General features: G+C 39.0%; 1 protein-coding gene across 1 annotated transcript; it reads left to right on the top strand.

Moving 5' to 3' along the window:
* Positions 1-12,315: 12,315 nt before the first annotated feature.
* LOC144706884 (proteasome subunit alpha type-5) lies at positions 12,316-15,752 on the top strand. Its single transcript, XM_078579957.1, has 10 exons — positions 12,316-12,447; positions 12,639-12,715; positions 12,817-12,898; positions 13,007-13,087; positions 13,414-13,527; positions 13,617-13,718; positions 14,537-14,595; positions 14,719-14,821; positions 15,409-15,474; positions 15,564-15,752. Exons 2-10 carry the CDS (start codon positions 12,702-12,704, stop codon positions 15,654-15,656), a joined length of 714 nt encoding a protein of 237 aa, XP_078436083.1. The 5' UTR covers positions 12,316-12,447; positions 12,639-12,701; the 3' UTR covers positions 15,657-15,752.
* Positions 15,753-21,385: the final 5,633 nt, after the last annotated feature.

Genomic DNA, 21,385 nt, shown 5'->3' with positions numbered 1-21,385 from the left:
CAATCCAAAAGTCAACCAAAGTAGTATCGTCCTTTTAATCCTCGTCAAAGGTTATTTATAGTAGTGGGGCAATTGCTGATGTCATTCCTGCTTTCAGGCATGACACGACTAGGTCAGTTGGGTGGCGGGTAGTAGTGTTTGCTCGTCCTGTACCTGATATCAGATGACAATATCAGGGCAGATTATGTACCGGATATCAGAGATGTTCACTCCGACATCTGTTTTAACTGATATCCAGATATTGGATGATGATCTCAGATTACAATTGCTGCAATACCAATATCTGATATTGTCCTCCTGTCCTGATTCATCATCCATTTTTCTTTCTGGGTATGGATGATAGTGTTGCTAATGGTTTTTCTGTCATCCACGTGTTGATAATAAATGTAAATTTTATGATTCTAATATGCGGTATTGCTATTATGTATTATATAGAAAGATGATACTGTGATGGTTGAGTTGTTCAACTCTTATGTTCTAGAAGCTTTCAAAATAAATTTTCTAGAACCTTCAATGTCCTAGATGCTTCTAGAATCTTATGTAATCTTATAGACTACTCTATAAGCTATTGGATCCTACTTGAATATTGTTGGTCTTATTAGATGTTCTATAAAGGTGTGGAAATATTCTAGAGAGAGGGATCTCAGGAAGGTTCAAGGAGATCTATAAAAGGAGGGGTCTTCCTCATCCTGGAGTGAATTTTGGGGAGCATCCTGGAGAGCAACCTTGTGTGCCTCTTTGTGAGCATCCTTGTAAGCAACCTTGACGGGTTCAAGGTAAGCTAATTGGAGAGTTCAAGAAAAGTTGGGGACAACATAGCATCTTGCAAAGAGGCTTTCACTAGGATGTGACACCAAGTTTGTATCTTTTTGTTGGTTAGCCCCTTTGGTGAACTTGTTGTCTTTTCTCCTTTGTACATAATGTTTTGGACCTCTATTGTGAACATTGATGATCCCATTGAATAATATTTTCTTCTCCAATTAGTATGTGGGTTTTGTTTACTCTCATCTCTACACTCTTGGTGGATTCTTGAGCTTGGGTGGATACATATTTTAGGCTCCATTAAGTTAAAATCCTCAACAGATAATATATTATATACATACATCAAAATAAATGTATACCATTATTTGATCATCCATGATGTGAAAATTGCAAAACCGATGTGTGACTTGTCGACGGCCTGTCTGCATGAGACTAGTAGCAAGCCATTGACAGTGTGATGAAAATAAAATGAAATGAGGGAGAATGATGGCAGTTTGACTCACCAAGCAAGGTCTAGGCGTGGGCTATGGCATGGCAGCAAATAAGATACTACCTCCTCTCTCTTCTCTGTAACCACCAGAGTGAGGGTGGGTCACCATGGGTAAAGATGGGAAGTTCATTTGGACGTCAAAAAATACTTTTTTTTTATGAATAAACAACAAAAAATACCCCTTCATGTTTGGTTCATTTGCAAATAACCATTTTTGGTGAGTATATATTAAGTATAGAGAATAAGAGAAAATACAGTGAATGATGATCAGGCCACAGTCTTAAGTCAAGTTTTCACTTTATTATCTACAGTCTTAAATGGATCCGTCAGTATTTGGCAACTATATTTTGAGAAATGTAAAATTATCTTGATTCAAGGTAACATGCATGGGCCATTAGAGAATTCACATGGCAAATAAGGAAATTATCTTGGAATGAAATTCATTCAATTCATTTACATTCTTGTTGTGTTATAACAGGATGGTTGATCATTAAAGCCATCGGACTTTGGAACTGGTATTTTATTCTGAAAGGATTATAGTTCAGATATATAGATTATTTTCATCATCGAGTTTGAATCTAAAATTACCTAAAATTCATGCATAATCAAATCAAACTTCATGAGTATTTGAGGCTGGTTTTATCAGGTTTATAACATCACACGTAATAAAATTTAAAGGGAAGAAGTGATGATAGAGAACTTGCTGAGTAGTGACATTTTAATTCAAAAATATATTTAACTTAATCTCAAAGAATATATTTCTTAAAGTCTGAATTCATGTCATATTTGATTCTACTGGGAATTTGAAGTTACACAACATATTAAGATTATTCATTATAAATTATAATCTATGGATAAAAGGGAGGTAATCAAATTATAATGATGAATTGTAAGAAAATTTATGGAGCTCATTCTTGACATAAGCCTTCTTTGCATACTGGGCATAAACATGAAACGCGACGTGGAGTTTCCTGTGTTTTCTTTAATTTCTAAACCTTTCATGTTTTTTCATTAAATTATTAGGTATTATGTACCATGAAATTCAACTAATATTTTTTAAAAATTTTTTTTTAATGTGTTTAACTTGGATGTAGAGTAAAATGGCTTCTAGGTAAATGGGAAAGCCTAGAGAGGTTTATCTATTCAACAAAACCTGAGTAGATCACATTAAAATAAATACATTTTCAATTTCATATCAGTAAAAAAAGTCCAACATAAAATTAGAAACATAAAAATATGAATTTTTGGCAGAAAACTACTACATTTTTTATGGAAACCAATAAATATTGGTGATGAATGAAAAAACAAACTTTGATAAATAGATGAGATAAGTTTTGTTCATAATTTTTATGCTTTCATCAGGAGGGGGGTCTTACCAATGTATCAACTGGAATCAAGAAAACACAATTAAAACATTGTACATATCCTATTGGTGAAGCATGGGGTTACACAAAAAATGCAAGGAAAAGGTCCATATATGTTCAGAATTCAGAATCATTTTCTGATATACTGAAGAAAGTGGTAATTAAAATTCACAGATCAGATGTGTCATTTAGAAGAAAAAAATGTAATTTTGAGATATAATTGGCCATGTCATCACTTTCAATTGTCAACCTCTCACAGAATATGATCTCAACTACTAAATTTCTGATAAAAGGATACCAATGTAAGGAAGAATGATCAAAACAAGAATATTAAACATTGAAGTGTTTGATGAAGTCTAGTTTAAAAATAAAATAATAATAACTAACAAGATCTAGAGAGAGAGAGAGAGAGATAAAAGTGAGAATCTAAGAGATGGCTGATGCCCCTTCTATGCTCGGCTGATATGAAATCTGTCAATCATAGAACAAGTACAATAGTTAAAATACATCTTCCCGAAGGCGAGATTTAAAGAGATTTTTTTATACCCCTTTTTCTACCATCCTTATTGTGGAGGTTCATAATTAGTTACTCCTATTAGTTTAACTTTGTCAATTTCAGGTAAAGGCTCTACAATGTTATGTTAAGAGTATTGTTATCACAACCAATACTTCAATGGCATCACAACAGATATCTTCCATGTCGAAAGCCTTGAAAATATTCACGAACAAATTCCTCAACCAATGGAGAAGAATATTTATATTGGTTTACTAGCGGTAAAAATAGGATGGAAGTCTCGGGCCACAATTGAAACCTTTAGGAATATTTTACATCCTTCTCCTTGATACCACTAAGGAGAGTCCTTGAGCACTCAGGAGATTCGTAAGTAGTTCTGAAGCTCATCAGCAACTGAAGTGCTGATGTAGTTGTTGGAAATTAGGGCTTCAATTGGTAATGATCTAAATTGATGGAAATATATGTGACTGGCAAGCCAATCACACATTTCACGTCTCTTTCCATGTTCATTAATAGAACATATTCATTATAGTGCACTTGTGATAATGAAGTCCATGAATAAAAGATCAGAATTAGTGAATTATGATGAGATCGTAAGACAGAGATCACTAGACTTTAAGCATGTATTCAAAATATTCATATTTTAAGGATATGCGAGAAGGACATTGAAGTATCCGAAAAGAATAGCACAATCTAGCCTCGCTCATATGATGAGTATGGCCGTTCTCATAACCATTAATGTGGAGACACTAAGGATAGATAGTGGGTGATTTGTAGCAGAAAGAGTTCATTGAATTGATCTGTATGAATCCCTGAATGGTATTATACTGAACTATCAATCAGGTTGATTCACGTCATGGTTGTGTAAGCGTTCCTTAGACTAGACACCAAAGATGTCTTGTGGATAAACGGTTGTACTTTGATTATGGCCAACGAGTCTTTAATCATGGGATTCTAAACGGTCTTAGTTCGGGTACATTAAGAAGTTCACGAAGATGATTAAGTCGTCAAGATGGGATCGCCCACCCTTGGTATAAGAGGTGACAGCTTAAGGAAGACAATGCAATGAAGTCCTTGGCCAAGGTAGTGAAATATCAGGAGAAGAGTTCTCCGATGAGTCGATACACACTCCTTTTGTATCTTCTAGAATATGACGTGTTGGAGACTCAACCTATCGATTGGGTTAAATCGATCCGACATTAATTAATCTATATGATGATATATTTAATTAATTTGGAAGGCCAATAAAGGTTATTTGGACGTTGGAGTTGTTAACTAGACTGATACATGGGCATGGTCTTTTGAACGTCGAAAGATATACTTAAATAGGGGAAGGCCTAAATAAAATTCATCGTGAATGAATAGGAGTTGTAGGAAGATGGGAGAAGAAGGGGAATGGCCCTGAAAATTTTTGGATTGAGTGAATTTCATTCTAGGCCTTCCCCTATTCATACTAATTGGTTATTTTTCAAAAAAGCCCCAAATTTAGGTATATCTTTCGACGTCCAAAAGACCATTTGCGTGTGACCCCCTAGACCCATGTACCACTTTAATGAACTTGATCAACAGAATAACATTTTTTGGCCTTATAAATTAATTAACTATATCATCATATAGATTAATTAAAAAAAGATTGATTTAACCCAATAGATAGGTTGAGTCTCCAACATTAGGGGTGCTCAGCTACACCTCATGCTCTTGAAGATACAAAGAAGTGTGCATCGACTCACTTATGGAGCATGTTACTCATTGGTTACATATAGTCCCTCATCCATTTGGCGCTCCTAGGACGGCTTATGGTATGGTCAATTGTCAAAGCTAAATCGGTCATTCGAGTTAGTACTGATGCGTGCATTAATCATCGAAAAACTATTCTGTGATATTTCACTGTCTTGGGCAAGGACTTCATTGCATCGTCTTCCTTGAGTTGTGCCATCTTATATCAAGGGTGGATGATCCCATCTTTACCACTCAATCATCTTCTCGACCTAAGTCTATTTTAGAATCCCATGATTAGATACTCGAAGGTTATAGTCAAAGTAAAACTATCTGTCCACAACACTTCTTTGATGTCTCAGGTATAAGGACAATTCATACAATTGTGCCATGAATCAACCTGATTGAAAGTTTGGTTTAATACCATTCAGGGATTCGTACATATCAATCAAGTGAACTCTTTCTATTGAAGAGCACCCACTATCTGTCCTTATTGTCTCCACACTAATGGCTATGGGAACGACCCTACTCATCTTATGAGTGAGGCTAGATAGTGATATTCTATTTGGATACTTCGACGTCCTTCTTGAGTATCATTTAAATATGAATATTTGGAACACATGCTTAAAGACTACTGATGTTCGTAATATGATCTCATCATAATTCATTAAGTCTGATCATGTATTCATGGACTTCATCATAAGCATCACACGTACTAAAATAAATATGTTCTATTAATGAACATGGAACGAGATGTGAAATGTGTGATTGACTTACTGGCCACATATATTTCCATCATACATATGTGTCAAGCAATATTGAATGAGATGTAGGATGTAAAGTTTTCTTGGATGCCAATATATTTCCAAGATTTATGGTGTAGAAAGACTCGTGTAAACTTTCTAGACTTAATGAAGCTTTCCTTGAGTCCACCCTCCTCTTTAGTGGTTTATTAAGGCTAGTTTGCCTCATAGATTTCATTATCCCTCACATCATGAACTTCCTCATCATCGACATCATTCGGTAGTCTTTGAACATATGCCACCATGGCTTCATATTTTTTGGGCACAATCAGATTTATATAAACACATGGATATAGAAACAAAGGAACTAAAAATGCATTAATTCCTAAACTATGGGACTTGTACTTGGAAATCGCTTCTATCATTATTTGACAAGTGATTTGAATGGATGATCATTTATCAATCATGAGAACAAAACCACTAGGAAAAAGACATAGTAAGTTTTTGTTCATATTGGTGCAGCTAATAGTGCAATAATAGAAAATTGAGCACCCAAACTCAATTTTCCTTGGTCTTTTTGACCTATTTCCCTTTGAGACAATTTGAAGCTCCTTGGCTCTTTTACAAATACCTTGAACATGTTATTATCATCTCATTGAGACAACAAATCCTTGAATGGATAGTGGTTGCTCTTAGCTAAATGAGGGCAGTGAATTGATCTGTACAAATCCTTGAATGGTACTATACCACACTATCAACTATGTAAGTGATTCTTTGATTTGAGACACCAAAGATGTATTATAGATAAATGGTTGTACTTTGACCATGGGCTAAAAATTCCTAATAATAGAATTCTAAACAGTCTTAGTTTGAGTGCAACAAGAAGGTCACATGGATGATTGAGTGGTCAAGATGAGATCTTTCACCCTACGTGTAAGAGGAGAAAACTAAAGGAAGATAATGTGATAAAGTCCTTTAGATAAGGCAATGGAATATTAATTAAGAGTTCTATGATGATTTCTATACACAGCAATACTAACTTGGATTACCAACTAGGGTATGATAGTTGAAAGTTGTCGTAGAAATATCAAGAGGATGAGAGACAATACATACACGGTAACTAATGACAAAAAAGTTTCATGAGTATGTCAAAATACTCATTTGCATCTTCTAGAGCACGAGGTGTAGCCTGGCATCCCATAGGTTGGAGACTCGACCTATCAATTGAGTTAAATTGATTTGTCATTGATTAATTTATTTTATAATATATTCAATCAATTTGGAAGGCCAGTAGTAGTTATTGGGCCAATGGAGTTATTAACTAGACTGATACATGGGTCTGGAGGGTCACACTCAAATGTAATTATGAACGTTATAAGATATACTTAAAGTTTGGGTTTTTATAAAAAAAAACCACTTCGTATAAATTGGCGAAGACCCTAAATGAAATTCACACATGGCATAGTTGTTTAGGTACCTTCTTCTCCTTCTCCTTTTGGCTCCTCTTGACTCCCGATGCGATCAAAATGGTGTAACGATGACAACATAGTAAGAACAAATCTGGTGGCGACATCATCAACGCATCGACACCAGAAGCGCCGCCACTGTTATCCGAAGTCAACGCCACTGCTAAGGACACGCCGCCATCGTCACCGGACCAAGTCCACGCGCCTGCATCATGCAGTCTCCACCCACGCATGCCCCTTCACGTATCCTGACACGTCGCCAAAGGCAGATCCAAAACTGCCCCATGACATGACACGAAACCACGTCGTTCGTCTTTATTTGTATTTTTAATAACTATATTTTCTCTTTCCTCCAAAGCCTATATGTATAGCCCAATGTTCCAAGAAACAGTTAGGCAAGTCATAATTCAAGAATTGAGTTCTTGTTAACTCTTCTTGGAGGACTAGCCCTAGCCTCCCCTCTCATTCAGATCGCCACTGCCGCCACCGTCGACGCCGCCACACATCGCCGGCCGCCTCTTCCACCTCTCTCTCTCCCTCCCATTCTTCTTTCTTTCTCTCTATCTCTCTCTCTCTCGTCCTCTTGATCTGTTCGCCCCAACACCCAGCGCCAGTCGCCCCGCCCTAGGCCACCAGCGCCGGACGACCCACGCAAACCAGCGCCCGTAGGCGCGGTGCACACCCACGCCCGCAAGCGCCGCGCACACCAGCGCTCCCAGCGCCCGCAAGCGCCGCACACGCCCACGCCCACAGGCGTCGTGCACACTAGCGCCGCTAGTGCCAGCACAGGCCAGCCCCCGCAAGCGCCCACGCGCACCAACGTCGCTGGCGCTTGTGCACACTAGCGCCGTCGACGCCTATGCAAATCAGCACCCGTAGGCGCCGCGCACGCCAGCGCCCGCCAGCGCACGCCAGCGCCTGCCTGCGCTCGTGCATACCAAACCGCATGCACCAGTGCACGCCGCCCGTCTATGTCTGTCGTCGACCCACGTCCTTGCCAGGGCTGCTCAACGCCCGGAACGCCCAGTCATTTTGTTCAGTGGGCCACGCAACGCCCGGAACGCCCAGCCCTAATACAACCAGAATTTCCCGCAACCTCTTGATGCACTCCGGTGCCGAGGTACGCCTGAACTCTTTGGTGCCTCATGTTCTTCGTCCAGTGTTCCGCGATGATTCTACCACGGCCGTCAAATTTGATTTGAATTTCTCTTTCTTTCCACAAAATTCTTCCTCTCGTGAGACTTATCGCGAACGTGAATTCGTAGTATTGGATTTGGTGCTTTGGCATCGTCGCGGTGGTTGAAGACAGTACTCCTGCCCTCGACGAGGAACGGGGCTGCACCACCATCATTTCATCGGTTTTAAGTTTTTGAATTCGATCGTGTGGATTTTGCGGTCTGTTTATCCCTCTATCCAAACCCCTCCTGCATCCTCCTCCTTTCGTTGTCATTCATGTCCCCCTAGTCGTCAGCTTCACTAGTTGTCCTGCATCAAAATCTCGTCAAGATGGAGGAGATCCAATGTACCTAGAATTGTGTGGGTACGTTTAGAGGTTGCATACTTTAGCAACTCAACATGTCTCACTTGAGGATGCAAGAAAATCATAGATCCAATCCGTGCCTTAGTGACTTGATCAATTATTTTAGTAGATGTCATTTCTTTTCCATTCCAAGTTTTCTACTGTAGAAACTGATGCAGGATGACTAAGGGATGATGGGGTGATGCTGGGTGACTAGAGGAGATAGGGATAGAGTGACAATGGGAACCGGATAATAGGATGACTAGGGGAGGGATGGGATAAAACAAACCACAAATTACACGATCGAATTCAAAGATTTAAATCCGGTGAAAATAAAGATGGTGCAGCCCCTTTCCTTGTCGAGGGCTAGAGTACTGTCTTACAACCACCGCGGTGAAAACAAAGCAACACGTTCAATAAATCCGAATGGCGATCGCTAGAAGATTCAAAGACCTATTCAATTAGTCGCTTGAAGATTCAAAATCCAATCAAATCCGACGGCGATGGATGAACACTCGAAGAACATTGGAAGAAGAACACGAACACCAAAGAGTGTAGAAGTACCTCGGCACTAGATAGTATGTGAAGAGGCTGCGGGAAATTCTCGACACGTCGTTGGCGGGTCGATTGACGTGCGCTTCGACAATGTGTCGCGAATCTAACTACGCGGTCAGTTGGCCTGGGGTCAAGGGGGGAAGTCACTAGCGCCCCAAAACCTAAACGATAAATGAGGTGCGTTGTTGGAGGACGTAGGATCTGAAGCCTCGGATACTGGTTGCAAGGGTCGTGTGACAGTGCGAGCGGCAAAGGGCTCGGGCACTGATGCGGGCGACCGAGGGCGCGGGCGAGGACGATATAGGCGCTGATGACGCGGGGAGTAGGCAGTATTGGGCATGAGCGCAGGCAGTGCAGGGTGTGGACGGCACACCACGGGGGCGCGCAAACAGCGCGGGCGCTGTCGGCGTAGAGCGCAGACGCTGCGGGGCATGGACGGCGCGCTGCGCGGGTGGCGTGGCACGAGTGCATGTGTACCCAGGCGGCTGAGAGTGCAGGCAGCCGAGGGGTGCTGGCACAGCGGGTGATGACACGGGCGGTCGAGGGCGGCGGCAGTGGTAAGCGGTAGCATCGGCATGCGACGGAAGAGAAGAGAAGAGTTTTAGGGCAAATCCTCCAAGAAGAAAGAAAACTTCAATTCTTGAAAAATGATTCACCAAATGTTTCTTGCAACATTGGCCTACATATTGGCCTTGGAGGAAAGAGAAAATACGAGAAATAAAATAAAGTAGACGAAGTGTTACCGTGTCACGTCAAAGGGCAGTTCTAGATCTGGCATTGACGACGTGTCATGATGCCTGGCGTGTCGTAAGTGGAGATGCGTCTGATGCCGACGCGTCTGATGCCGACGCGTCTGATGCCGACGCGTCTGATGCCGGTGCGTTGACTTGGTCGTTATCAAGGCGGTTCTTCTGTTGATGTTGGCGACGAGTCAGGATGCGGGGCGTCTGAGATGACGGTGGTGGCGCGTCCAAAGATGGTGCGTTGATGTCGTCGCCACCAGAAACCCCTTGTGTTTCATCCAAAACAAGGCCATAGAATCCATCAAAGAATGTGTAATAACCTAAAAAAAACTATATGGGTTTATAAATGTAAAATTAGGACGTTCATTTGAGAGGTTGGTGCTTGAGTTTAATCACTAGTATTTAGAAAGTTTTATTGAGTAGAATATGGCTAGTTTGTGATGATAAAGGATTGTCTCCACGTGAGAAAATGATTATGGATTTAATGAGATTCTCTAAGTGGTGATTAATGTGGTGATAATTGATGATTATCTGAATCTGAGAAGGGGAAATAACCGGAGAAACGTGTGAAATGATTAGCTGAGAAGGGGGTAGTTAATAAAAATAGACTATGAAATATTACTATTAAAAAAATGGAAGGTAGATGATACTGATGTAGAAAGAGAGAGAAAGAAAACTAATAATAATGAAGGAATGACGATGGGATGAGAAGGATAGGGACATATGGATATGTATATGTAAATGAATACAAAGGCTGTAAGTAATTTTAGGAATGGTGAAAAGATGAGACAATTTGATTTGTAAGGGGCTATGAAATGGATAATATGTTTTATCTGGTTTTATGAAGAGAAAGGTTGCTCTAAGCTAGATAGGTTGTGACAAAGAAGGAAATAATTTTCTACGAGGTCTTTAAATCCTGCTAGGACCACATTACTTTGCAAATGCATATGAATTCATCCTCTTTTTTTATTCCCGTCAACCAGAGAATAATATCAAGAACATCTTGATGGATCTCCAACTCACTCTCATTTGTTAAGCGTAAAATGTAGGAAGAAAGTTCAAAGATGATTTTAATATAATTCAAATCTTCCATTTGATTGACTAGCAAAGTTGGTCAAGGAATGTAGATTTTGAATCAAAAGAGCTCCTAAGTAAAGAGAAAGACCATGTGGTAGAATTTATGTATGGTTTTTATGAATAGTGCCATGGGTTAGGCACTCCTTGTGCACCCTAGATAAGAAAACTGCACATCAAGAAAAGTCACATTCTTAATGTTTCCAACACTAATCTAGATTGTATCAACACTTGAGGGCCTACTTAAGTGGGGATTATGCCTTGAGAAGGCCCATAATTACAAATGACATTGAAAAAATAGAGTGAGTCATCGTCCCACTATTGCTCAAGTCTGTAATGGCCTCTAGCATAACATGAAGTTAGTTAAGATCAAATTTAGAAATTCTTAGTATTACCATATTTGGGTCAAACTGTATAGAAGATGAGCGTCAAAAGTTCACTCAAGTATATTGAAAGATGTTGACATGCTTGTTTAAAATAATCTGGCATTGTTTTGAGGTGTAATATGAAATTGGACCCTGGAGTTGGGCCAACTAAACTCAATGTGGACTCAGTTAAATACCTCCATTCATAGGGATGGTCATGCGGGTCGGTGCATAAATTCCCAAAAAATCTTAAGCGGTTGCAGGGCGGCACTCTGAACCACCCAGAGCCGTAAACTACCTCACCATATGATAGAGGCTACTATTGACAAGAGAAATCACTACATTCACTGCCAAAAAATAACTGAACAGGTTTTGACGAATGAACCTCGACGGCCAGACTGAACCCGGTAAGATGTTCTCTTAAATAGATGGATAGTCTGAACAGTGGACTGGTGAGGATGGTATAAGATCATCGGTGTTGGGCAGTTGCGTGGTCGTTGTGCGGTGCGGTTTGAATTTTGAAATTTCCCTTCGCGCAGCCAGCCGAGTACTCGGCCCTCCCACCGCTCTCGGTCATGGGGCTGAGCGTGTGGGCTGTCTTGATCGAGTATTTATTAATAAATCTGTAAATTAAACCAGTGACTAATGAGGGTCATTGGTCAATAGGTTCAGTCTGGCCGTCGAGGTTCATTCGTACTTTTGAACAAGTATTGATGAATCGACAGCCAGACTGAACCAATTGACCAATGACCCTCATTAATCACTGGTTTAATTTACAAATTTATTAAAAATACTCGATCAAAACCGACCACTCGCTCAGCCCCATGACCGAGGGCAGTGGAAGGGCCGAATACTCGGCTGGCTGCGCAAAGGGCAATTCAAAAATTCAAACCACACCGCACAACGACCACACAACTGCCAAAGACAAGTGATCTTATACACTCCTTACCAGTCCACTGCTCATACTATCCATCCATTTAAGAGAACATCTTACCGGGTCTCACCCGACCCGTTAAGCTGGATCCGAAAAGTAGCCCTCTGCCTTCCTACTTGGGGGCCAAGCCAGAGTTAAAAACTCTTCATTGCTAGCGGCTCTCAGTCGTCCCCATTGACGAACAAGCTTCTCCAGGGGCGAGGTAATGGCTCTCTCTCTCCCTCTTCTCACTCTCTCATCTCTCTTGCTATCCGTTTTCTTCTTAATTCAAGAATGCGCGCTGATTTTGTTTGAGTAGATGTAATGGAATATTCATTTGTTCTTGGCCCACAAATCGGTGCTGCTGTTGATTTGTTGGGTTCTCTTTTTTTTTCTCTGGGTATCTCTTTTTAGGATAAAGGGTCCGCAGAAAGCTAGGGTTTTTACAAATTCACTGCCGGATCGATCTGTTCTACGATGTTTCTGACCAGGTAAGTGGGAGATGGATCTACTTCGACCGGTTCGGGGAAATGACGATTTATGATGGCCTTCATATGTTAATTGCTGGATTTGAATTTATTTCTCTGTTCAGGACTGAGTATGATCGGGGAGTCAATACTTTTTCCCCCGAGGGAAGATTGTTTCAGGTCGAGTACGCCATTGAGGCCATTAAGGTGGGCTTTGATTGTGATTTCGATTTAAATATCTTTGCGAGCTTTTTTGGTCCTTCTATCTCTTAATTACCGAAATTCTAATACATTTCTTATTTTGCTCCATCACAGCTTGGTTCTACTGCAATCGGGCTGAAGACAAAGGAGGGAGTTGTGCTCGCTGTAGAAAAGAGAATCACCTCTCCTCTTCTGGTTTTTGCACGCTCTATCACTATTTCCATTCCATACTTATTATTACTTTCATGTGCTTCAAAAACTTTATGCAGACCACGGGTATTTTTTTTCATTCCCCGTCAAAACTTTATGCAAAAACTTTACTTTCATGGTCCTTCACAGCTGAGTACGGGAAGCTTACTAGGGTTGGACATTTATGTTTTATTGAAAGATTCTCGCGTTCTTAGAAAATAGCTGATCAACATGCCATTAATTTTAGAAAACCGAATAACAGTCTGTTTTTGTTTCTTTTTTTTCTTCATCAGCATGGGCTTTTGAATATTGTGTAATCACTCGTTGTTCAGGAGCCGAGCAGTGTGGAAAAGATAATGGAGATCGATGAACACATTGGATGTGCCATGAGTGGTCTCATAGCTGATGCGCGTACTCTTGTGGAGCATGCCCGTGTAGAAACTCAAGTAAAATTCTGCGTCCTAGTAATATTATGCAGGATTATTAAATAATACTAAGCTAAATGCTGTATTCACTAAATTTTTATTTTCTTCAGAATCACAGGTTTTCATACGGGGAGGCAATGACAGTGGAGTCTACTACCCAAGCTCTCTGTGACCTTGCGCTTCGCTTTGGTGAAGGAGATGAAGAATCCATGGTATTGCTTAGTTTGTATTTTCTTTTTCTTCTATTTTCTTGCCCGTTTATCCTTATTTCTGTTTTGGATTGCTTTTTGGTAGACGCTTCTTTGCAGTATGTGCTGTTCCGTTTTGCCACAATGACGCTTCATTCCGTTTCTGGATTATTTATTACTCTCTGATGTTTAGAACCTTACAAGATACATTTATCATAAATTTGTTTGCTGATACTCTCACCTGTTAGTTTTAATTTATCTCTTTTACCGTTTTTCCCTTTTCGGACTTACTTTTTGGGAGAGGCTTCGTTGCGTTATGTATACTATTTGTGACTTTCTGATGTCGGGAACGTTGAAAGATACATTTAGTTTTAATTATTCCTGATTTTCTCTTGTGGTAGTTTTTTTGTTTCATCTTTTTTTGTGTTATTTTTTTGGTAGACGCTTCATGTTGCTCGCATACTATTCATAACTTTCTATTTCTTCAAAAAACGTAATTTTCTGATATTGAGGATGTTACAAGATACATTGAGTTCCAACCTTTTTTGCTGATTCCCTTTTTCTGGTATTTTTTAAAAATTTTCTTTCTTTACTCTTTTGGAATTACTTTTTTGGTAGACACGTTTTCTAAAAAAAAGGTTTTGGGAGACGTATCACTGTGGCTGGTATATCTTTAACTTTCTAAAACTCAAGGATGTCACGAAATATTTCTAGTTTAGCTTTTCTCTTTTTTCTCATTTTTCAGTTTAGTTGAACTTTCTGATGTGTGAGATGCTATAGTAGTACATTTAGTTTTAATTTTTTGCTGATCCTCTCATGGTTGTTTATTTTGCTGTGTACAGTCCCGCCCTTTTGGTGTCTCTCTCTTGATTGCTGGACACGACGAGAACGGGCCAAGCCTGTGAGTCTCGCTATCCCAGGCCAAAGCTCATTTCGAATTTGGGCTCATTTCTGGCCCACGAAGAATCGTGTAGACTGCGTCGTTGTCTTGCCGGGCCCACTGACTGCCACGTGGCTTGTGCAGGTACTACACTGATCCATCTGGGACATTCTGGCAGTGTAATGCAAAAGCCATCGGGTCGGGTTCTGAGGGAGCTGACAGCTCTCTCCAGGAGCAGTACAATAAGGTGCCGGTCTCTCCTTGCCAACTGAGAGTAGAGAGATAGAGATTGAGAAAGAGGTAGAAAAGAAAAGACAGAAAAAGTAAAGAAAGAATTTAGGATATGAAGAGAGTTAAGAGAGGGGGAGAGAGTAAAAGTGAGACTAGAGGGGGGGAGAGAGAATAAAAGTAATGGATGGAGAAAGGAAAAAATGAAGGGAAAGTTTGGATTAATTTTTCTCTCCAGGAACCGTACTAAAGGGTGCCCCTCTCTCCTTCCAAACTGAGAGTAGAGAGAGAGATGGACAGAGAAAAAGGGAAGGAAGAGTTTGGATTCTTTTTTCTCTCCAGGAGCAGTACAACAGGGTGTCCCTCTCTCCTTCCAAACTGAGAATATAGTAGGAGAGAGAATAAAAGTGATGGATTGAGAAAGAAAAAAGTGAAGAGAGTGTGGATTTTTTTCTCTCCAGGAGAAATTCACTAAGGTTTAGCTATTAATTAGTGCAGAAGCCACTACCTGAGAGTAGAGAGAGAGTTAGAGATGGGAAAACAGAAACATATAGAGAGTGAGATTTGGGTTGAGATGTAGTTACTAATTAGTGTAATTCGATGCAGGATTTGAACCTGCAGGAGGCGGAGACGATAGCGCTGTCTATTTTGAAGCAGGTGATGGAGGAAAAGGTAAATATGAATCCCTACATTAATAGTTTTTAAGAATTTGGGAAGCAGCTCATGCTGGTTGTGTTAAACCTAGAATTCTGATGTGGCAGGTGACTCGTAATAATGTGGACATTGCCAGGGTGGCACCCACATACCATCTCTACACCCCTGATGAAGTAGAGGCTGTTATCAACCGTCTCTAGTGTTAGAGATAGAAAGATATTGCTTCAGAGATTGAAGCCTGTTCCTTGGGACAATTTCTTTAGAGGGATGAGATTTGCACTTTTGGGTTTTGACTATTCCTTGCCTCTCAGATCTAGTTCCATGCTTCTTTTAATGTCCAGTTACATTAACATTAATTAAGCTTTGATCAAGCTGAAGCATTGTGTTTCTTTTCATGAAAACTGATAGTCACATGAACCTGAAATTTCTTAATTTGGTAATCATATTATCTTTGAACAATTTATCATCCTATTTCAGCCTTTGAGAAGTAGGTGGCTTGTGCTCTAAGTACTCTTTGTCTTGAAGCACTTTTATCATGTATTATTATTAGGGATCTTGTAAATTACATTCATCTTTGATTGGATTTGTGAGGCTAGTTTATATCAGGTATTCTGAGCATTAAACACTATTTCTTTGAAAAAGTTGTGAAATTATGTATGAGCCAAAAATGGCATGTTTAATGAGAGAGCCGGCTGTTTCAATTAACTCATCCAATCAAAAGCTGGTTCTTTTGAAGAAAAATTAACTTCAACAGAGAACATCTGATACAAAGTAACCTCACTTATCCAATCAAAAGATTATTGTAATTTACTAGTTACCAAACAAACGGTATTTTGTACTCCGAATATCTGATAAAAGCTAGCCTCACCCTGTCAAATAAGTGAAAGATCTGTTTATTTCTACTAATTTTATTTATTTCCCTTCTTGACTAGCTTTTCAGATCTAATTGTCAAACGTGCTTTATTTATTTATTACAAAGCATTAGTTTAATATTTTAGTTCACATTTCAACTTATCTGTGATATCTACTTTGTAGTGACAAACAGTGACATTTTGAGTGGCAAATTAACATGAATCATAACTTGTATCTTTTCGTTATACAAGTATGATTTATAAGTAAGAGGATAGTCGACAGGTGTAGTTGTTGAGGCCTTCGTTGAAAATGAGTAATGAAGGAACTATTAAGAGTGATAAGATTATCAAACAGGTGGCCTGAAACACATCATGGAGCTTTGAAAATGGAGATCTGATATGAAAATTGACTCAACTTCGCTAATGTACACTTCTGACACAGCCAACCTGCAACAAAAAAAGAAAGAATGTGCAATTTATGAGTTAAAATTTAACAAATGCTTGAACCTCAAAATGGATAGAGACTTTCTAAATATGTCTTGCAGATTGTTTTAACGTTTTTTTTTATAAACACACCTTCTTAGACTAAATTTTCTATTATAAAATGATAGTCGATGTTGCTCTACTCGGCTCTTTCATGGTGCATACAATCCTTAAGTGTATGCAACATAGACTATTACAATGAAAAACAATCACAGAGGACTTGAAGGCAATTATCTAAAAAAACTTTCACCCATATATATTCCTTGTTAGCCTCTGTAGTTTCCATTTACTCTTCATTGGTGTAGATAATACAATAGTAGCATGTAGAATACCTTTTCAGCTAACGGCACATCTTACAATCATTCAGATATAACTTGTAAGTGTCCCTTTTTTGTACATCTCCAACATAGTCCAGATCAACAAAAAATGTCAATGTGTCTTTAATTCTTCCAAATTCAAGGCATATATTGATGGTTCTACACAAATACTAAATAATCCAATTTACAGCTTGCCGAGACATATCTTCTCAGAACACTCATGACGTGAGATATATCTAGTCGTGAAAAAACCATTGCACGGGACAGACTATTGAGTTTGTTAAATGTTAGTTTAAATGGTGAAGTTATGACCTGAGAGGGGCGTGGATTATGTTGTCTAAAGTTTTTACGTGCTCTGATCCAATGAGCTGTTGTGTTCTTTCCTAGGCAAGGAAGTAGATGATGAGGATGTCACACATGCATTTTTCCTATGTTTGGGAGTAACTCAACTCCAGCCCATTGTATCTTCTTCCTAAATCTCAGTCATCAACAACCGAAATTACACTCAAGGCTCCTTCTTGCTCAACCCAGTAGGAATGGGCTTTTTCACCCACCCTTGGTGCTTGGATTCTTAGCATCAATCAAATTTAGCTGAAATTGTTTGCATAGTGAAATAATTCATTAAAATCAGATCGTTTAGTTAACAACATAAATGATCATATCACCCCGCCCAAAAAAAATCATCAATCACTTGGTTCCTCTTTTGAGTCATTTTAAATCACTCAAATGTCGGGCCTCAGTGTTTCCATGAGATCTTTAGAGCTCTAAATCTCTTCTTTATGGCCTTGCTGACATAGTCTTAGTACAGGAACAGTGTAGGAATAGGACTTGAATCCACAAGCCTTGCTCTACTTGAAGGAGCCAAGTCCTGAATCCACAGAATTAGCTTCTCCAACCCTCAAGTCCACAAGAGGTTGTGCTTGAATTCACAAGTACTAAAACACTCTCTAGCAAAGAGAACACTCAAAGGGGAGAAAAAAGAATTTCTATAAAACAATACACTTAAATAATCATCCTTCAAAGGTATAGGGGGGCCTTATATAGACCACAACAAGTGCAGGGTCGTCCATAGTTACTGTACCCACAAAAGGACAACTCAAAACATTGAGAAAAACAACTCTGACAAGCTAAAACAGAGGATAAGCAGCTTGATAGGCCTGATCAGAGATATCCTGCAGATTCTGGGGCCTGTAAAAGCTGTCAAGAGATATTTGTGTGGCTCAAAAATATCTTGATGGGACAAAATAGAAGATATGCAACTCTGACAAGTTAGAGTAGAGATCCTGGCAGAAGAAGAATATGTTTGAGGATTCTGTCAGAGTTAAATCTGTGGGACGATAATGTCAGAGAAAATTTGTCGAAGGATCCTGTCAGAGAAAATCTGTCAAAGGATCATGTTAGAGAAAATCCAGTCAGAGTATCTTGTAAGAAAAAATCTGTCAGTTCTAGAAGAATCTTCATCTTGGGCCACAAGTTGCTAGTGGGCTTTAGAAAATGGGCTTCTGGGCTGCATCAGTTGCACTATGATTTTAGAAATCTGAGTGGATTTTCTCACCATCTAGTCTCACCTTAATCTGTACTCATGCAGAGGAAGAGAAGAGTGGGGGGCATTCAATAATGGTTCACATGGGTATCAAAGGTGGATGCCCCTTCTATCCATAGTCTATGGGAATTTATTTATGAGTGTTCTTAATAAAATTTTATAAAATCCTTGTCTGTGAGAAAAATTCATGAAAATCCCCAAACTTAGGATACATCCACAACATCCAACAAAATTTTGTGGGACCCTCTTTACCAACATTTAACTTTTGTTCATAGATTTAACAACCCAATACCATTTGTTAGCCAACCTTATCGACTAACAATATCAACATATAGATTCATTAATCATTAATCAACGTAACCCTATTGGTACATTAAGTTGCTAGCCCATGAGGTGCCAAGAAACACTTAATATTTTCTAGAAGATACAAAAGAATGTGTCAACACTCTCATAAAATATTTACTATTATCAATGACCATGTATGTATAATCCGTCATCAACATGTGACTTCCAAAGGATTAGGGTATAGCTAATCATCAAACCCTAATTGGTCATTCTTGTTGGTACAAATGTGTGACAAAAATATTAGAGAACACATTCTCCACATTTCCACTACCTTAGCCAATGATTCAATTGTATCCTGATCATTGATTCAATCTCCTCTTATTTTGAGTGTATGTTGAATATATATATAAGCTGCAAGCCAATCTCACTTCCGCATATTGTTTAATATTTCATTGATACAATACAATGTTTATGATGCACTTGTGATGGTTATAATCGAATTCCATGAGTACTTGTGATTAATTAAAGTTTATTGTTGGTTACTTATGCTTCATGCCTCCATTTGAGATGAAATTTTGTGTGCCACTCCAATTAGGTAGTCTAGACGTGCACACAAATTTTTGGGACGCTGCATGAGGGAGGTCCCACTGAAAAAAAACTGTCAAAACAATTTTACCGGATGTGTAAGCCTTGGTTTAAGCTGAAATTTTGTACAGAGGCTCTCTAGATGCCAAGAAGCCACTGTCAAAATTTTAGCAAATTCTGTTCAGCCAATTGAGAGATCGTTGTTGTGGGGGATCGCTGTTCAGCCAAATGTCTCCTAGCCTTTGTGGGGGCTCATGCAGCAGTGAGCGGCGGCATAGGGGGGTGCTTCAGTGAACTCCTAGCCTGATGATTTCTTCTGAACGATTTTTATTTCATTGGATTCTTGGGGCAATTTCTAAAAATTCCTTCAAGTTTGGCGGTGAACAACCGCCAGACAACGGAGCTCCTGTAGGCCAAAAAATAGTGGCTGACCAAGTCCTACTTTTAGGTCGACGCCTTGTAGAGGGAGGGATTTAGTTTTAGGTTAGTTGAGGAGTAGAGGATATCAATGATCACTAGTCTTTACACACATTCTAAATATCATTATTCCACGGATAATTGAAAGGAGAGCCTTGAAATATGAAAAAAATAATGACAATGTCTAGTCCCACTCATATGATGAGTATGGTTGATCCCATGGCCATTAGTGGGGAGACATTCAATAACAAATAATGGGTGTTCTTTTGGGGAAAAACTTTGTGAATTGATCTGTATGAATCCCTGAATTATATTATATATAGATATGGTGAATGTTATGTGATTGTGGATCCAATCACACGTCATGCTATTTTTTGTTCATTGATATAAAAGTATTCATTATTGTTATCGTGTGATCTTTACAATGAGTTGGTGAATTTTAACGAGATCATAACAGAGTGATCAACAGTTTTAAAACATGTATTCTAAATATTTGTATTTGATGGATACTTGAGACAAGATTTAAACTATCAGGAAAAAATATCATAATATTTTTGTACATACATAATAATTATGGCCGATCTTGTAGCCAACAATGCGGAGAAACTAAAGACAAATAGTGGGTTCTCTTTGGAGAAAGAGTTAGTGGATTCGTAATATGGATTCCCAACAGGTATTTATCTAAAACATAAATCAAGTTATTCATATCATGCTCAAATAGATGTATGTTGGGCTTGAAAGATGACATACATCTTGTGCATGGGCGATTATATTTTAACTAAGATGTACGAGTATATAATATCAAGATTTAAAAATGTGTTAGCTTGGATATAGGAATAAGTGCACGAAGGTGATCAAATGGTCAATATGGGATCATCCGCCCTTTGTATATCAGGAGATTGACTCAAGGAAGAAAACATGTTATATATTTGTCCATAGAAGTGGAGATATGAGATAAGATGTTATCCGATTATTCTCATTTCGTTTTACTACTATCTAAATGTTGGATTAGGGTTTGACAATTAAATATACCTTTAGTTATTTGGGAGTTCAGCATAGATGAATGATTATACACATACAATAACTGACGATGGTAGAATTTTCATGATAGACTTTAATTATTACTCTGTATTTTCTAGAGCATGACGTGTAGTGTGACACCCGGTGGGCGGGAGACTTAACCTATCTATTTGGTTAAATTGGTCTCGGGGTAATTAATCTATATATGAATAAATTTAATTTATAATGTTGGGAATGAATATACTAATATGGGCCTATAGGGTCACACACATAGGATAAATAGAGGTAGGGGGGACCTGTTTTGGTGCCCATGCTAGCCAGACCTGACCTTTCTTTTCTTCCTTTCTTCTCATTCCACACACTCCATTAATGAGACTTTATGATGAGATATCCTACTTTATCTTAACTAAGAGGAGAAGAAGAAGATA

Source organism: Wolffia australiana, chromosome 8 (assembly GCF_029677425.1).
Source record: "Wolffia australiana isolate 7733 chromosome 8, ASM2967742v1".
NCBI lineage: Eukaryota > Viridiplantae > Streptophyta > Magnoliopsida > Alismatales > Araceae > Wolffia > Wolffia australiana.
The sequence above is the reverse complement of the archived record's forward strand: the minus strand, read 5'-3'. Positions and strand labels throughout refer to the sequence as shown.

What these genes read in the sequence shown, in the direction of transcription:
- LOC144706884 (XM_078579957.1), top strand. An exon ending in ACGCCATTGAGGCCATTAAG is followed by an intron (nt 12,899 to 13,006) that starts GTGGGCTTTGAT and finishes GCTCCATCACAG; the next exon opens with CTTGGTTCTACTGCAATCGG. An exon ending in AAGGAGATGAAGAATCCATG is followed by an intron (nt 13,719 to 14,536) that starts GTATTGCTTAGT and finishes TGCTGTGTACAG; the next exon opens with TCCCGCCCTTTTGGTGTCTC.